At 26.6% G+C, this 19135-nt stretch overlaps 1 protein-coding gene across 1 annotated transcript; it reads left to right on the top strand.

Annotated features, from left to right (window-relative positions):
- Nucleotides 1-1537: 1537 nt before the first annotated feature.
- On the top strand, nt 1538-12555 carry LOC135923523 (COP9 signalosome complex subunit 5-like). The gene is made up of 8 exons (XM_065458322.1): nt 1538-1684; nt 1725-1809; nt 1855-2004; nt 2171-2299; nt 5674-5825; nt 6027-6138; nt 8914-9095; nt 12312-12555. Exons 1-8 carry the CDS (start codon nt 1551-1553, stop codon nt 12466-12468), a joined length of 1101 nt encoding a protein of 366 aa, XP_065314394.1. The 5' UTR covers nt 1538-1550; the 3' UTR covers nt 12469-12555.
- Nucleotides 12556-19135: the final 6580 nt, after the last annotated feature.

Raw genomic sequence — 19135 nt, 5'->3', positions numbered from 1 at the left:
CATAACATTAAAATTTACTCATATTGAGTCAGAGTTCATCTGCTACCATTAATTTTGCGTCAGAGTTTATCTGATACCATAATCCCATAAGTAAATCACTTTAAATTGTTCATTTAGTTTCATAGATCATGATTATTTGAAATTGTTCTTCTTGATTCATAATTCCTTGGCTACCATTATCCCAGACGAAAGTCATTTATTATTTTCCAACATTTATGATTTATATATTTTATAAAGGACTGATCATTCCGTAACTAGAAAAATGTTGATTACAGGTATTAAAAATACTTAATCAAGGGGATAACTTTTCCATAAAAGTATTATTTTCAAATAAGATAGTCGAAAATAATGTTAATATAAGCAATGGACAGGTGGAGGTAAAAAAATGAATTTGTGGCATAATCAGCGTCTACATGAGCGGGAGGGTTAGGAACAGTTTGCATCCTATTTTTTTGAGGGGGTAGGCTGCTTTAATGGAGGTAGGATAAATTTTTTGTTGTGTTATCTATTAAATTTTGAGATGAAATAGGACAAAATTTATTGCTGTAAAAATTAATACTTTTACTATAGAAATATTATAATACAATTATCGACCAAATCTATATATTGCAAACAATTATACACATTTTCCATATAAAACTTTCTGCTATTCTTTTTAATTTAAAAAGTTTAGATATATCAGTAAGCTCATAATGCCATAATAATTAATTCCTTGTAAATAATGGAGGTTTTAATTGAATTTATTATCTAAAAAATAAATTATTTATATTCACAAAATATCGATAGTTAGTGGTAGAGATAGATTAATTTAAGTTATCCTTATAAATTCTCTGAAAAGAGTGTTAATATAATTATAAAGGTGAAAATAATAAGAGACACCGCCGCCGAAGGTGGCGTGAATTATTTAGGGAGGTAGGCAAAGGTTTTTGAAGGGGGTTTGCATCCAGTGAAAATCCTGTCATGTAGACGCTGGGCATAATCACAATGTTAAAAATTTTTTAAATTTAAATGTATCACATCAATCATATATAAATAAATAATCATATTATACGTTTAAATTTGCTAAATATTTTATCTTTTTATTGTAAAATCATTTTTTATAAATATATATTTTTTTTACACAACAACACTTGCATATATATATTTAGTACTTTTGCTTCTGGAAATTATTTAAAAAAAAATAAATTATATACAATTTTGAATAATTATCATTAATTGTTAGTAATGCAATAAAAATTTTTTTGATTGACTAAAAATTATTATTATAAGTGGGTGGGCTTAGATCTGAGGGGAGGGGGTATCAACAGTTTCTTAAAGTTATTCATACTGAAATATTTTATATTTGAATTAAATTAAAACTAATTAAAATATTATTTGAGTGAAAGGATAGTATTCATATTTGGTTTTTATGAGTAGAACTGTTTAACATCAAAATAAATTTTTACTAATAAAAGTGCTCTTTCCATAGGAAAATCCCATCTAAGACACAAAAACATTGTTGATGATTGACATATATTATTTCTGTCACTTTCTATTAGGCACTGCATAAAATGGGAACTCACATGGCACAAAAAACTTGGGAAATCGAAAATAAAATTGAGTTGTTAAACAATGTTGATGAAATATATAAATATGACAAAAAACAACAACAAGATATTTTAGTTGCCAAGCCTTGGGAGAAAGAGTTTGTTATATAATATTTATATTATTTAACTTAAATGTAGCCCACATTATTTTAAAGATATTAAAATATCTGCTTTATCGTTATTAAAGATGGTTATGCATGCAAGATCAGGTGGATCTATTGAAGTTTATAAGATTTATTGTCTTAAAATTTACATAAGTTATCTTTAGATAATGGGATTAATGCAGGGCAAAGTAGATGGTTACACAATGATAGTAATGGATAGCTTTGCATTACCAGTTGAAGGAACTGAAACACGAGTTAATGCACAAGCTCAAGCTTATGAATATATGGCAGCATATAATGAAAGCTCTAAGCAAGTTATATTAAATATTATTTTATATGAATTTTCTAACATTTGTGGATTATCCTACAAATAAAAAAAATTTTAAATCTCAAATTTAACTGAAAACTTTAAGACTATAAATAAATATATATTATTGCTCAACAAATTTTATATTAAAAAGTATATTTTTTAAATTTTAGGTAGGGAGATTGGAAAATGTAATAGGTTGGTATCATAGTCACCCAGGGTATGGATGCTGGTTAAGTGGTATTGATGTTTCAACCCAAATGCTAAATCAACAGTTCCAAGAACCCTTTGTAGCTATTGTTGTAAGTTGTACTAATTATGATATTTGTAATTTTTAAAACGATATATAATTTATGTAAAGTCGTTATAATGTAAAATGGAATCTTTATTTTATATTCAGCAGAAACAAGGACTCATACAACCCATATTAATATAATTTTTCTGGAGGAAAAGTTAAATAGGTTGGAATATTTTGCTGCAACTCAGTATGAGTCTGGCCCTATAAATTAAAAAAAAATTGATTGGGTACAGGCTTTATCACAGATCTATAGGCTCTAAACTGGAACCAGCCTGATATATGGCAAAAAAGAATTTAACAAATCTGGACTGGGCTTATTTAAAAAGATTAAAAATCTTATGCACCATTTATTATTTTTTTTAAAAATAAAATTGCATCAATTGATCAGTGGGAAAATATTGAAAAATCTTATAGAAAATTTAATATTCTTTTACAGCTAATATTGATTTCTTTTTGAAACAATTTGCAAAATACAACCTATATTTTGACCATGCTAATATTAAAATGGCTTGATTATAATTGTGTAACCTCAGAATTGGCTCAAGATAAGCAGTAATATTGCATTATCATTTTGGAAAAACTTTAAAATAAGTTTGACAACAAAAATATTTAAAATAGATGTTTGTTAGTGTCGTTAAATGAAATTAGCCTATGTTTTGGATAGTTTTTTATAACAATTTTTTGTCAATCCAATCATGAACAAATTTTTGATTAGCCGATTCTAACAAGTGCTGTTAAACTGATCAATTTTAAAAAATGGCCCACTTAATATTTTCGCCAAAAAATATAATGCAAGCCTGGGGATTTTACTCATGCAGGAAGGTTTGAACATTTATTAACGAAATCTTGAGGTGAGCATAATATTATTTTGTCTAAAATCTTAATTTAAAATTGGCTAAATCGAGCTATTTAACCACTATTTCTAACCCTCCTTATAATAATCTTGTTTTTTAACTAGTTTTGATGTTATATTGATTTTTCTATTTATATTATTAAAAATTAGTTGCCAATTCTGAGATACACACATTTTACAAACTAAAAACCGGCCCATCCCTTCGCCAAAATTTTTTAAAATAACGAAATTTTTATAAATTCTGAGCTGGGCTGTGAAATTATAAAAAATCAAAATTCGGCCAGCACATATAAATCTCCAAGAATTAGGGCTGTGCCGATATTAAATATCAGATCGGGGTCGATATTTAGCGTTTTTAAAAATATTGGATAGGGTCTATATTGGCTAAATAGAAGTCTTAGGACATTGTATTTAACTATAAACATTGCACATATTTAAAACGAAATTATTAACTTTTGGAGAATAAAAAAACAAATTACATTTAATCATTCATGAAAGTTAGTTTATATATATCGGAGGTTTTATAGTAATATTGAAGTAATATTTGTTCGAAAAATTTGTGGATGGACACAGCCCTCCCAAAAAAATATTCAAAGCTGGGCATTGGAATTGAAAATTTTTTTCAAATCCAGGCCACCTAAAATTTGGATATCTGTAGGTCGGATAAATATTTTTTAAAAAAGATGTTTTCGTTTCTTTTATTAAATCAAAAGCATATACCTGCTCTGGAAAAATGCCCCTATACTTGGCCCAACACAGACCGAAAAATGGCATGATTTAAAAATCATAGCTGGGCCATGCTTAAATTTTTGTCGGGCTAAAATTTTGCCCGATTCGAAAAGTATAGATAATATTTGATGTCATTAGATAGCCATTAACTTCCTTTATTTAATATAACTCAAAAAAATAGCAGCGTTTTATCAACCTAGAGTAACCCTGCATTCACGGAGCGAATTCGCAGCTATTTCGCGCTAACTATGAATGAGAGGTAGTGGTAATTTTTTTAGTACTGATGACTCGTTCTAAATTTTCGAAAGTTTGAAGATATGTTTATTAGAGTAAAAATCGTTACCGTGCTTTCACAATTAGCGCGAATTCGCGGCTAAGTATACAAAATACATAGAAATATAATAATTTTGCATTCATTTATGTATACTTCTTCGCGAATTCATGACAACTTGAATGCAGGGTTAGGGGTTATTATTCGTTTTAAACTTATTTTATTTTTTTTAAAATATTTTATACGATAAAATAGTTTTTATAAAAATAATCCATAAATTTATTTTATTAGAATTTAAATGTTGATCTGACATCGTTCCCAAGATTTAGACTCAGTTCTCCCGGAAATTTAAAAAAAAATATTTTCCAGATTATTTTAAATTTTATTTTTTATCTACGCAGTTTAACTATAATTATATTATTCGGCCCACCCAGATTCATAAAATTTTTGTCATTTAAAAAAAAGATTTGTTACATTTTTTGATAATTTAACCAGAAGATATTTTTAAAGGAAAATTATTGATACGCGAATAGTATTGTTATACGGCTCGATTTGAGGCGATTTTTAAAAGCGGCTAACTCGATATTTTATTCATAAAAATATTACGCGAGCCTGAAGATTTTTCTCATAGATGGCAGGACATTTATTAGCGAAATTTCTAAACTTAGGCAATATTTTTCTATCTAAAATATTGAGTTAGCCCTTTTTCTTGAAAATCCTCAAATCTAACCGTTTAACAACACTAGATACCAGAAGCGGTTTAAAATGATAAATTGTATCATTATTTCAACAAATTTATAAAAAAATTGAGATTTTTTTTTAAAAAAAATGCTTGCCCAAATTTTTAAAATCATGATTTTACAATCTAGCTTGATGACCTTCCTTGGTCAAAAATATAAGATTTGAAAAATTTCAACCGAAAAATATAATCTTTTATTTTCGGACCAGGCTGGGCCTGAATGTTTGGGACGCTGAATGTCACTGATATTTAAATTCTAATAAAATTGATTTATTTATTAATTTTTTGCATGGCGCTATCTAGGCTACACTATTTTATCGGAAAACAATTCGAAAAAAAAATAAATTAAATGACTAAAGAATTTTTATTACAACGATATTTTTATTATATGTTTATTTTACTTTAAAGAAGAACATATATACAAAAATTTCGGGAATTTTGAACGCGTCACTAGTATTAAAAGGAATGGAGAGGTTATAAAACACCCGTAATTTTTTTCTATTTTTTAAAGTTTTAATTATTAGAATATTTAATACCTAATCATTGTGGGGAAAAAAAATCATTTTTGAAAGATATCGCGAAAACTATTGATTTCACATGGAATGACCCTAATCGAAATTGAGGAATTAAAGATTTTTATTAAACTTTTATAAAAATAACAAAAATGGTGGATGGATCGTTAAACGTCAATTAATCGCCCTACCATTTAACTTTGTAATTATAAAAATTTTCACGTAATGTCATCTTCAAAAGATTAAACCTAAAATTATTTCTAAAACTATTCAGATAGATCCTGTGAGGACTATAACAGCTGGCAAAGTAAATATTGGGGCATTTAGGACCTATCCAAAGGGTTACAAAGCTCCTAATGAAAGTCCGTCAGAGTATCAGACCATTCCACTTAACAAGATAGAAGATTTCGGTGTCCACTGCAAATCGTAATGATAAAGATATCTTTTTTTAAGAATTTTACTATAAAGATAAATATTTTCTTTTTATTCCATTTTATGCTTTTTCTTAAAATATCTACTATAATTATGAGTCATTTTGGCATGGTCTTATTTTTTTAAAAAAAATATTCAATTGTAATATGAAAGATAAATATGTATTATATTAAAAAATTTGTGATTTTAAACAAGGTATTATTCTTTGGACATTACTTATTTTAAATCGAATCTCGATACTCGTTTGCTGGAATCATTGTGGAATAAATATTGGATTAACACTCTCACAAGTTCAAATCTACTTAAAGTTTAAATTAAATATAATATATATTTTTTTAAAATTTATATTATTATCATTTTATATAGATATATCTTAAAATTAACATTTCGATATTATAAACTTAATATCTACCTTAATGTAATTGATGTTAAATTCCAAAGTTTATTATTAAAAGTTAATTGCAGTAATTATAAAGAATTAGGAAGTTAGAGATTTTTAAATTATTTTGCTAAATTATTTAATTTTTTGTTAATTTATTGAATACACCGATATATAATAAACAGAAATGCGCTGATATCACCTTTTTTTTTTATTTAAAAAAAATATGATTGCTGGCGGCGGCTTATCAAAATTTCATGCTGGCATGAAAATTGGTGGCTCGGAATATTTTATTAATTTTAAATCAACCTTTTAAAATATACTAATTTGCATTTGTAATTAATATTATACTATGCCATCGATTCAATTCAGTAATTATCACGTACAAAAATTTAAAAATTTGAGCATAATGAAAATCGAAGTTCAAAGTGAACCCAGCTATAATACCGCAGGATATATATCTATTCAAAAATTCATATCGGTATTTGACGATAAAATAATGAAAAAATTCTTTTTTTAGACTTTAATTGCACAAAATTCTGTTGATTAATTATAATATCTTAAGATTGTTAAGTCACCTTGGCGCTTTCATAACCACCTGGATTGTCTATGTAAAGCAGCAGAGGGGCATCATGTTGGTATATAAATTGTTATATGGTTTATATTTTTCTTTAAGTAATTTATTATGTGTATCGATTGAAAGCTAAGGGCCAAAAATTCCCCTAATATTTAAAATAATAGCGGAAGTGTGGGTATTGATAATCTATGATTAAATTTATTATGTCTATTTTGTTTTAGGGATACTATTGTAGAGTTATAATATTTAAGTTTGTATAGGGGAGACGGGGATTTATTGTCTATTAAAATCGAGAAGCTGTGAAAAAGAGAAGTAACTTATCAATATAATTTAAACCTTGTTTTACTATCTTATGAATTATAGAGAATTTTGTTGTTAACTGTTGAGTCATTTATAATTTATATAAAAAATTTTGGAAAATTTAATATAAATTTTATTAATTTCTAAAGTTCATGGCAAAATTGTCTGAAATCTATAGGGCAGGTATTCCAAACATGATGGAATACATTTGTGGTAAAATCAGATTTATAAATTTAAAAATACTGTTCAAAATATGATTTATAGCTGAAAAAATAGACGCTAACTATGCTAGAAATTAATATTTAAGAAAAAAATATTATAAATTTTTTATAATCTAAGTTTCAAAAAAATGAAAAATTTGTGAAAAAGATATGGGGGACGTATTATCCTTTTGTGGGGCATGTTTCATGTTTTAGCCTATCATTTTCTATGCTTTTCATACAAAAAACACAACAAATAAATATTAATATACAATTATGATTCAATACATATTTAATCACATTTATTACAAATATAAAAGTGATTAAAATCGCAACAAGATCCATGTGCTCATAAATTACAATCTCGGCATTGGAACAATCTTCATTCTGATGGTGTACTTGATAATTTTTGCCGCATATTAAGCAACATTCTTTTTTCCTAGCGATATTCATATTTAAGGTTTTTTTTGCTTTTCTATTTTTGACTTGTATGGTTTTTTCCCAATTAGTAGCCTTAGCTCTGCCCATTTTTTTTATATGGAGATGACGTTAAAATGGGTGATTTCATTTGATTATAAGGGGTTTTTAAAATATTATGGGATGGAGAATAATATTATCTGGAGTAAAATCGATTTCCATCTGAGAATGAGTTTGGAGCTGGACTATCATTGAAAGATGGTTGTGAAGTAATTTTAGATAAATTTAGTTGAATCTCATTAGGATATTTATTATTAAAATATAATGGATTCGAATTTTCGTCAGTAAAAATCAAAGGATTTAGGGGTCAAATACCGAGGATTTAAAACCCTTCTTAATATTTGAAGCAGAGATGGCTTTTGGAAGAATCTCATTTACCACTCCAGGGATATCATAAATAGTAAAACTTTTTCCTTGGTGCATTCTCATCCTTGCCTTAAGTCTATCTTGGGAATTTTTTAAGAATCCAAAAACGGTTCTATCCAATGGTTGGATAGAATTTTTTCTAGGATATATAAACAGGAATATAATTTTCTAATGCATTAACAGCCATTGCCAAGGTCATGAGTGTACCGCGTTCTGATGTAGTAATTGCCCCAACATGTTTCTCGCCTCCCTGCCATAAAATTAGGTCGTTGAACTGTTGTTCAACAAATATATATCTAATTTACCAGTTTCTTGCTGTAAATGTCTTAGGAAATTCTATTCCACCTATGTTTATATATCCCAGGAAAAAAAATTCTATTATCATTATTCAAGAGATGGCCCTGTAGGATGTATTGGCGTGTCCATTGGTTCTGGAAGGATGCTGGCTGAAGATTTTATACATTTTATAGAATATGCTAAGCCCAGTCTTAAAAGTTTTACTTATTCTAGATAATCAAACTCATCAATGTATACTATTAATATGGAAGGTAGTGATCTGCAAGGTCTGACCCCCTCCCTCGTCTTAGTTCCGAATTTACTTTGGTCTTTAATAAACCCAAATTTTGAAAATAATTGGTTCGGCCTGATATTTCAGGCCGGGTCTAATGATATTTAGGCCCGATGCAGATCTCTGATTGAAGGCATCGATATCAGGGCATCTCTGTTTAATTATGTGTAATACGATAGAATGGCTATATTTATTTTATTTTTTTTTAAAAAAAGGACAAGCAAGAGGAATATATAACGGGTCAGATCCGGGACCTAACAGATAAATTAGAACAATGCCAAAATAACGCTAATAGATTAGGCATGCCTGCCGGTAGCTCATCGTCTCTCACTTCGACTGGCAACACTGCCGATGCCATGAAGTTCCAAGAAAAGCTCTCTAAAGTGACCAAAGATGGGTAAAATTTAAGTTTAAAAAAGTATGTAATATGGCTTATCAGTAGGGTTCTGCATCGCCTTGTGCTCCTGACATAAATTCCCTGCCGCCTAATTAATTGGTGGCGCATTTTAATAAATTAAATTGATTTGTAATTTAATGTAGACAATATCTGATCACTCTTAGTTTCATCATTGTTAGAGTTCTTATATCTACTCCTTCTTCAACCTTATGTAAGTTTATCCCCGAAAAAAGATTTATGATAAAATATTTTTAAAAAATCCTTCTTTTTTTAAAAAAACTCAGCTACACGTCAATAATATGTGACTGATTTATTCATATAATATTAAAACAAATTTAATATAAACACTATCTATAATATTATCATATAAATTTCGATGCAAATAGAATATTTATATGAAAAAATATAAATTAATTAAAAATGAAATTTAGCTAAATTATAATTTAAATACGACTTTTTCAAGATTGATTAGAAGTATTAATCCAGTGATAGAAAAGATTCCTTCGGTTGCAGGTACTCAATGAACTCTTAGATTAAATTAGTTAGTTTCTGGAGTTACAGTCGCATTTTTTTCCTCAAAGAATAGTGCATATTGGTTTGGTACAGTATGCCGATAAGTAAAGATTGTCAATGCTATTCGATTCTTTATCTACTGTTGATGTTTGAGCCTTACCTACAATTTGAATCTCCTTTTCTGCATTTCGATCATTGTTCAATTAGATTTTAGGGCCGTGTCCTGGGACAACTTAATTGAGATACTTAATTGTCTTTTAGCCTAGGCTAAAAAGCTTTTGAACTCGGACACCCTATTTTTGGTTTTTTATAAGTATTTGGTATTGTTATTTTTCGTATTTTATCCTCGTTTTTTTTGTTTTATTGGTTATATTTTATTGTTTTTTCTTTTATAAAATTTTTTTTTGCTTGTTTGGCTGTCCAAATAGCCGGCTATTTAGTAATAAGTCTACCTAGGACACAGTCTAGATACTTAAATTAAAAATATAAGTGGTGTAAAAATTTGCAACAAAATATTCGGAATTCAGATTTTTTGAAATCTTGGATAAAATAAAAAAATAAATTATGTTTATCAGATTCTTCATCTTTTATAAAATGTATGGGTGCGATGTTATTTCATAGTTATAAAACATAGTGTTTTAATCTGTTTGAGTTCATTAAAATTATTTTAAGAATGAATTATTGGAATACATCAATAAAATTCATATTTAATTTTTATTAATTTGCTCTTTTAATATATCATAAATTTAATGTAATAATATATTTCATAATAATTAAAAATCATTTTTTGGACAATTTTCCACACTGCGTCGCCACCATATTATAAATCAACGGGGAACCTCCCAGCGGTGGTTCTACTTATTCTCAATCTTTTCGATTTGGCAAAAATTGCCGGCGGTGCGCAGATTTTAGCTGTGCGTATATTAAATTTCGAATCAATGACCATATTATAATTATTTTTTTGATCTATTTATGATTGAATTGTATCTATAATTGATGTGAGAATTCATATAAAAGTTAGATTGAAAGAATCAAAGAATGTCGATTAGATTATCTAAGGTTATCGATTAAAAAGATAAGAAGGAATGTCACGATCCGGTCTTTAGTCCAGACCGGATTCACCCAGAAAAGATGGGTCCCTATTTAAGACCGATGGGACCGGACTGTTGACTTTCACTAATTAAGAGTTGAAGCTTTGCAAATTTAATTTTTTTGGTCCGTTTTCCTAATTTGATTTATTAAAAAAATTTAAAGGTTTAATTAAAATTTTAAAAAATCACTAATTGCATTGTAATACTCTCAGAGAGATTCCGATGTTTTATTTATTTTATTTTTTTTATAAAAGAAGAGAAGAGCAGCTTATAGTGTTTTTGAGTAGCGGGTGTCCAATGTTTTAAATCAAAATTTTACATTTCTTTACGAACTTGAAATATAATAAAATTTCTTTGTGTCATCTTAATTTTAATGATTATATCAATTAAAATATTTATTTAATATATTGAGTTGCTTTATTCTGATATTTATATTTCACGAATTATGTTCCTTTGTTAAGCATAATTGGGTAATTACTAAATTTCATCGGGCATAATTTTTTTAAGCCCGGCCCAAAATTTTTAAAAAAATTTGTCCTCCCCCATCCTGAGCGAATTTTATTTGTGCCGAAAAGCCCTACCTAAAATTAAAATTGTTTGTTCGTCTCGTCCTAATTTTAATTATAAAAAATAAAAAATATTCTACAAAAAAAAATTAAGAATATTAAAATATCTCAATTTATTTCAATAAATTGAATGATGTCATTAAAAAGTTAAGCCCTGTCTGATTCCCCCGAATCGAAATTATTTTTAAAAAATAGGGCCTGGGCCGAGATTTGAAGATCCCCAGTTCAAAGTTTTTCAACATCTATATTTGTTTTAAAAGCTCGTTCCGAAATAAAAATTATTTGCCGTATTTATTTAATATAAAAAAATTTTTTTTTTTTTTATTGTAAAAGAAATATTTTACAAATAAAAAATATTCGCGCCTTGTTTCTTTCAAGAATTTTAAAATTTACCTATTTATTTGACAAAATGTAATGATATAATATTTAAACCTGACCCGCCCCGAAATTTTTTAAAAAATATTAGGCCTGACCCTACCCAACCCGAACCGAAATTATCCGGGCCTGGCCATGATTTGTCAGATCTCTAATGTATATTTGTATAAAATGCAAAATATTATTATTTGATTTTGATTCTTGGGTAATTAACGAAACATTTTAAGTTTTTGAAAAATAACTTATTTGCTATAAGAATCAAAATAAATGTTAAAATATTTGTGTTGTATTATCTTTCTTTGATATTATTCAAAAAAAATTTTTTCCTGGTTTCAAGCTTGAGGCTTATTGTTTATAGATAATGGTTAACCGGCAATCACAAATAAATTTTTATATTAAGAAGATTAAAATTATTTACAAGGAAAATAACACCAATTTATAAATTAGTTAACCTAATATATTTTTTAAAAATGTATATTTAATATGCATTTGTACTAGGAATAACACCTCATAATTATGGCACTAGGAAAACCTTTTTTCTTTTCTTCCGGGCATCGGATCAGCTTTCGGGGATTAACTAAGGTGGATAAGAATTTTTATGCGAGGGTAATTTTATTTTAAAAATTTTATGAAAACATGTTAACGATTTAAATTTTTTTAAATTGAAATAGCTGCAAGTCTGTCACCGAAACCATACTAGCCCTCACTTCCCTTATTATTAAAGACAAACTCTTCAACGTAGACTTGAATGCCATCGATCAAAATTCGCAGCTACCATTGAGTGAAATAGATTCTATCGATTGCGTCGATGCCGCAATTGCAAATTAATTTTGATATAATTTTTGTAAAAATCTCCAAATGTATATATTCAAATTTGTTTCCAGATTATATTTATCTCTTATGTCCCCATTTGTGTTTATCGATTATATAACTTTAATATATAAATAAATGGATTAATTTATCAATTTTTTTTCCAGATTTAATTTATTTCTTATGTCGCATTTGTGTTATTTGATTAAAACTATAACTTTAATATGTAAATAAATAGATAAATTTGAGTTAAGTCTCGTATAAGTCGGTTGGTTAGTCTTTTTAAAATATCGTTCGTCGATGAAAGATATTGGTTCATTATATGGTGGGAGCTTGATCCATTAAAAGTAGTAAATGGGAGGAATTTAGGGTTTCACTAGAGGTCTAAAATGAGCGGGTTTAAAACTGAACTCTTACCCGCCCATAACTCTTTTTAAAATACCCGCCTGCCCTATACCTAAAAATTTTGTTTTACCCTCCCCTAAATCTTTAAATGTTTATTTTAGCTATTTATTAATATATTTTTATACTTAAAATTTATAAAATATATTATGAAATAAAAAAATGATTTATTAATATAAATAGAAGTCTATTCGGCTCATTGCGCAAGAAAAAAAAATCAAATTCACCTACCAATTACTGCAAATCTTGTCATTTAGATGTGAATGGAATATATTATAATGATTGGTAAGAGGAAATGTTGTTCTTTTTTCCTTTGTATTTTATAATGCTCTTGATTATCGCAAGTAGTCTTTTGAATACCTATACTGTAGTCATATTCTTTTGGGACTCTTCTTTTGAATGATTCTTTTTATTAACTTGACTATCAAGGTCAACTATTTTATAAGAGTCAATTTATCTATTAATTATGACATATTTAGGTAATAATTTATATTAAAAAAATTTATAAAATATATTTGTGGTAAAAAAATATATTAATTTTCGCATAAAATTTGGAAAATTAAGAAAATAAACAACTGTTATTCGAATTGAATAACTAAATATTTATTCAATCAAAACGAATAATTTACTATTTGTATTCGACGTTTATGAATAGGGCTAGTTAAAGGTATATTTTATATTCAAATAAACACTACAATTAAACGGCTATTTTTTAAAGTTATAAAATTATTTTGGTGATATTTTGTTACACTTTAGAAACATCATTATTTTTTATTATAATGATATATTTTGGTTATAGTCTTTTCCATCAATTCAGTAAATAAAAGAGAAAATAGAATTACTATTAGATATTTATATATTGAATAACTTTTAAATTGGGTAAAACAAAAAATGGATGAGAATAAATAAATTTAGGCGAAGAAGTCGTCGCCACATTTTTTAAATTTTTTTTGGCCGCCATTGCTTTAATTTATTTTACATTAATTGTGGATATGGAAAAAAAACCTAACCTAGTTACGATAAAGCTGTACTAATAGATAATTTAATTTATTTCCCAGTTTCCTCTATCAAGCTTACATCGCGAATTCTTCAAAAATATCAAAATTAATAATCTCCTGACAACCTTTCAGATATTGTCATCAATATGGTCAGCAGGGATCCCCAGAAACAGGCTATTTCCATCTTTTCCGATCAAAAATTATTTTGTTCTCTCTTTATCGCAAAACTATTCTTTGTCTCATTTCTCTTGGTTTAATAATGTCCATCATTAGCATATAAATCTTAAAATGGTATCATATTAATTATAAATTATGGTTGCGAAAAAATTTTATATAAAATACTCGTGTTTGTATTATTTTAAACAAATATAAAAAGTCTTTACTTTTTATGAAGTTCGCACCCTAGAAATTAATTATGGTTAATGGGTTTATAACTAAACTAGAACTCTGTTTTGTTTTTAAAAAAAAATCACTGCAATACTCTAGATTACCCTGCATTTACAGTCAGCGAGAATTAGAGACGAAGAATACAAAATACAATATAAATGTAATAATTTTACATGAATTTTTGTTACTTCCCCACCAATTCGCGCTAACTGTGAATTTAGGATTAGAGGTCTAAATGATGAAAAATTTACAAACCTGTTTATTTATCTAAAAATGTTGTTTCATCTGGCCTTGTTTATCCCGCCTCTTTATTTATTTTAATATCTATATTTAAACTTAATAAATTTTAATATATTTTTAGTTGAATTTAATAAAATTTTAAAATATTTTTAGATTAAATTTATAAAATATATACAATTTTTTTAAAATGAAATATTAATGTAAGCTCATTTTGCCAAAAAAATATTCCACATTCATTCGCGTGCTCATTGTTTAATTATCCCGCCCGCCAAATTTTTAAAATTTTTAACACCAGTTGCAGACTTCGACTCTACCCCTACATATTTGAAAAGTATAAGATAATTATGGGGTTAACATTTTCTCGAAATATAAACTTAATTTCTCAAGGAACTCATTATTTTAAAAAAAACAGATCATTTTGATCATAAACAAGCACAACCTATGTTTTTTAAGATAATTATGAAATAAATATTTAATGTTTTCTTATAAAACGTGTGACATTTCGAAATGAAGTCAGAATAGCTTTTAAGAAAATTACTTATTTTTTTAAATTGAAAGAAAATTAATATGTCATGTCATAATATTAAATCACAATGGTATCTATCTTATCTATCATTTATTTATAAGGTGATAAATAAGTTATAGTTTTAATGTTAACTAAAAAAAAGAGGATGATTTAATGATTTTTAGTTTGAAAAACATTGTTTAACATGAATGGCATATTTAAATAGGGAAAACTTGTTAAATATTATACTCAAATATAATATAATTCTGAAAAAAATAAATAATTAAACATGCAGTTTTGTACCAAATTAAATCTACGAAATTTTTGAACGCAGGAAATATCTTATTTACTTAATTCAGGTAGTAATTTAATTTGTCATAACAACTGTAAGAAAGTAATTGAATTCAGGCGTAGCGAGGAATTTTCTACGGGTGAGGGGTATTTCTTTTATATTGTAATGATTTTTTTTTAAAGCAAGAAAAATTTATTAAAACTAATCCTCATATAAAATTTATTAGAACCAATCATATTTGAAAATATGATAATTTCGAACACAAATAATAAAATATTGAAAAATACATATTAAGAGCGAATATAATAAGGTTCAAAAATATTATAGCTATATAAACCGGTATTTAAATCACAATAAAATATAAAATTAAACATTTTTATAATGATTTAAAAAGTTAAAATATTGTTCATAAATGAAAATTTAAAATTCTTTGCGATTGCGTCAATTTTTTAATAATTTGTTTGGTGTTGGAGATTAGATCTCGATGAGTAAAGCTAGTCTATTCAATCAATTTTAAGATGTCATACTTTTGATATAAGTTTTTATTCTCTTTAATGAATAAAAAATCCTCCCATTTGTGCTTCTACTAATTGGTATCATTGCTAAAATATACAGTAATTTTAATATATTTGTAAAATTTATAAAATATATTCTAAAGGAAGCAATTCTCTGTATTTCTTGGAGGATTATCTACAAAAATGAATCTTTCATGCCATTTAAATTCTGAAATTAATTGGCCTTCAGATATATTTATCTCTCAATAAAATTTATCTAAATATTTAATTTTTCAATATCAAGATTTGATATATCCTCAAACCAGAGGGAGTTATGATTTTAGTTTTTGTAAATTGGGAAAATTTTCGTGAGATAAAATATTGATATACAAGAAATATTTTGAATGTAAAAATAAAATAGGAGCCTAAATTATTTTATAGAATTTATTAATCAATAAAATTTAATAAATTTTAGCTTAAAGTTTATAAAGTTGTGAAACTTTTACGAAAAAAAAAGAAGCAATTATTTTATATTATTAAAATTTTAATAAGAAATGAAGTATATAAAAATAATTTGGTAGGAATCATAAATTACAAAATTTATAAAACTTTAAAAAAATTTAATGAAAGATTTCGGACATGTTTAATAATTTTATAAAGGTACGAAAGTTTTAAAATTTTGAGGATTTTTAAAATATTTATTAAGTCATAGAAATTTAACATTAATTTAATTTTGAATTAAATTCAAACTTTTTAATTCTAATTTTAATATTAAATATAAGGGAAACCAGGGCTAGTCGGCCCAATTTTTGTCAAAATCATCATAGCTCCGAATGATTGTATAAGATCTTACAAAATCCAATCAATACCTTAAACATTTAGCTATAAATATAGTCTGTTATAATTTATAAATTTAATAATTTTTTCTCTAAAAAAGGTTAAAAGTGATTTTATAAACCTAGTAGCTCCAAACCCGTGGTTAGTTGGATCATTGATGTAGCTAACCAAATCAAGTGGTTTATTAGGCTATCTATGAGAAACAAAAAAATTTTCTTCAGATCTTCATATATGCTTTGTTTATATAATATTATTTAAAATTCAAATAAAATAGCAATCTTTCTATAGGACCCATGCGCCCAACCTTTACATACTCTGCATTGAAACCAATCTTCAAAATTATTAAAAGTTTATAGTCCTGTTCATATAATACAAACATCTTTTAATAATATTTTAGTAATATGCTTTTTGACTTTTTATTTTGCTGTTTTAATCGAAGTTGCTTTTTGAATGGTGATGAGTTAAAAATCTCGGATATAATTTTTTAAATAACTTTTTAACAGATAAACCATAGAAAGTTTTACTACATGAAATTAGATATTCAACCATTTTATTTTCCTCCTCATCAAATATTTTTTGTTTATATTGACTTATCTTGGGCATAGTGCCAACCATTTTATATTTTTCATAATGTCTTAAAAAATTTTGGTCTGGGGGGGGGGGGGGGGGGGGATAATAAAATTTTTTAAGAAATATCATTGAGCATAAATTTATTAGGACTAATAACTTTTCTAATACACAATTTTAAATTAATGTGAATTATAAAAAAATTATATTAAACCGGCATTTAAAGAACTATAAAATAAATGTGAATTAAAAAATATTGAACGGATATAAATGGCGGTATTGAAAAACTATAAAATAAATGTGAATTATAAAATATAAAGTGAATATAACCATCATATGAATCACTTAAATGACCCAAAATAGAAAATTGAATTTTTTGATTTAAAATTTATATATAAAGTATAAAAAATTTAATTGTTGGAAATATAAATTAATACACAAAAAGTTTCTTAGGAAAAATTGTATTTTGTATGTTTTGAGCTAATTTTTCAATTATCTCATCCTTGCTTGGCGTTAAATGCCTAAGAATATTCAAAATATTCAAACTATTCAATCTACTTTCCGAAGTTTTACTGAAATTTTTTTCAAAAAAACGCCCAGGCTGGGGCCTGAAAATTTTTTTAAAAAAAAACCCCGAACAGAGTCGAAAAAAATTTTGAAAAAAAAATCCAGGCCGTGCCCTGCAGGGCTCTGTTATTCTTCTTAAAAAGAGAATGTTCTCTCATTAGTTTACTAATGGGAGGAGTTGCTAATATATTTATAACCATTTTAATACATTGGGAATCTAAAATGTGTTTGAAATAATGCAAAGCATCCATAGCATTTTTTGGGATTATATCAACCATAGTTAATCTTTTAATCATAGTTATTCAGCTAATAAGGCATCATAAGATACTTTAATATATTCAAGAAATATTTAATATATATTTTATTTTTCTCTATCACCATCAGAAAAAGGTTGAAGACTTTTGTGGAAGTTCCGCAGATTGGTAAGTTCTGCATGATGAATTAAAAACCATTCATTTATTTGGGTTATAAATGTATCTAAGAGTTGGGACATTTGTTTTATAATACTGATCCTATATTAATGTTACGATGAGCTTGCTTGCTGCAAGTCAAGGGGGACAAATATTAAACACGTATACTGCCTATGACTCAACAATAATATATAAAATATGAAATTCTTTTCAACATTAGCTCTAATTTCCTTGAGTTCTAATAAAATGCTCTCCGCTATTCTCATCTTCTTAATCAAGTCAATGTCATGTTTATTACATAAAATAGTTGTATAATTAAATAATACATTCTAATGAGAAAATAAATTTGGAATAAGTATTGAATCCAATAATTTTCTTGCTTCTGAGGAAATATTTCTTTCAAACCATTATGATATTTCAGTAATAGCATTAATTATCGGCTCTTCTAACTCCATAAAAGCTGTTACTGCTTGATGGCGGAGACTCGATCTCGTTGTACAAGCTTGCAATTTCTTTCTCCCTGTTAGACAAGGAGTTTCAGAGATAATTATTATTTGACTAGAAATTTAGATAAATATTACGCCAATAATATTTGAAAATAATTTGTAAATTACGCCAAGGAAAACTTGAAATCGAAATTAATTGATAAAATAACTTAGTAGATGAATGTGATAAATAAATGTATTTAAATATATATGAGAAATATATATTAACAAATATAAATAAATATTAACAATAATATTTTTGAAAAATATAATCCGGCATCTGCATTTTTTGGCTTTGGAGGGGGATTTGTTCCCCTGCCTCCCTCCCCCCGCTGCGTACGCACCTGCTAGTAGGTATACCTAATAAAGTAAATAATAAATTCACTTATGGATCTTATTAGCAGGCCAAAATAAATATCCCGATATAACTAAAATGTTCATGTCTATTTAAATGTAATAATTTAAATCATATATATTGTCAATTTATATGAAAAACTTTGT

The sequence above is a fragment of the Gordionus sp. m RMFG-2023 genome, chromosome 2, assembly GCF_954871325.1.
Source record: "Gordionus sp. m RMFG-2023 chromosome 2, tfGorSpeb1-WG-v2, whole genome shotgun sequence".
Classification (NCBI taxonomy): Eukaryota; Metazoa; Nematomorpha; class Gordioida; order Chordodea; family Parachordodidae; genus Gordionus; species Gordionus sp. m RMFG-2023.
This window is presented reverse-complemented; position numbering and strand designations above follow the sequence as displayed.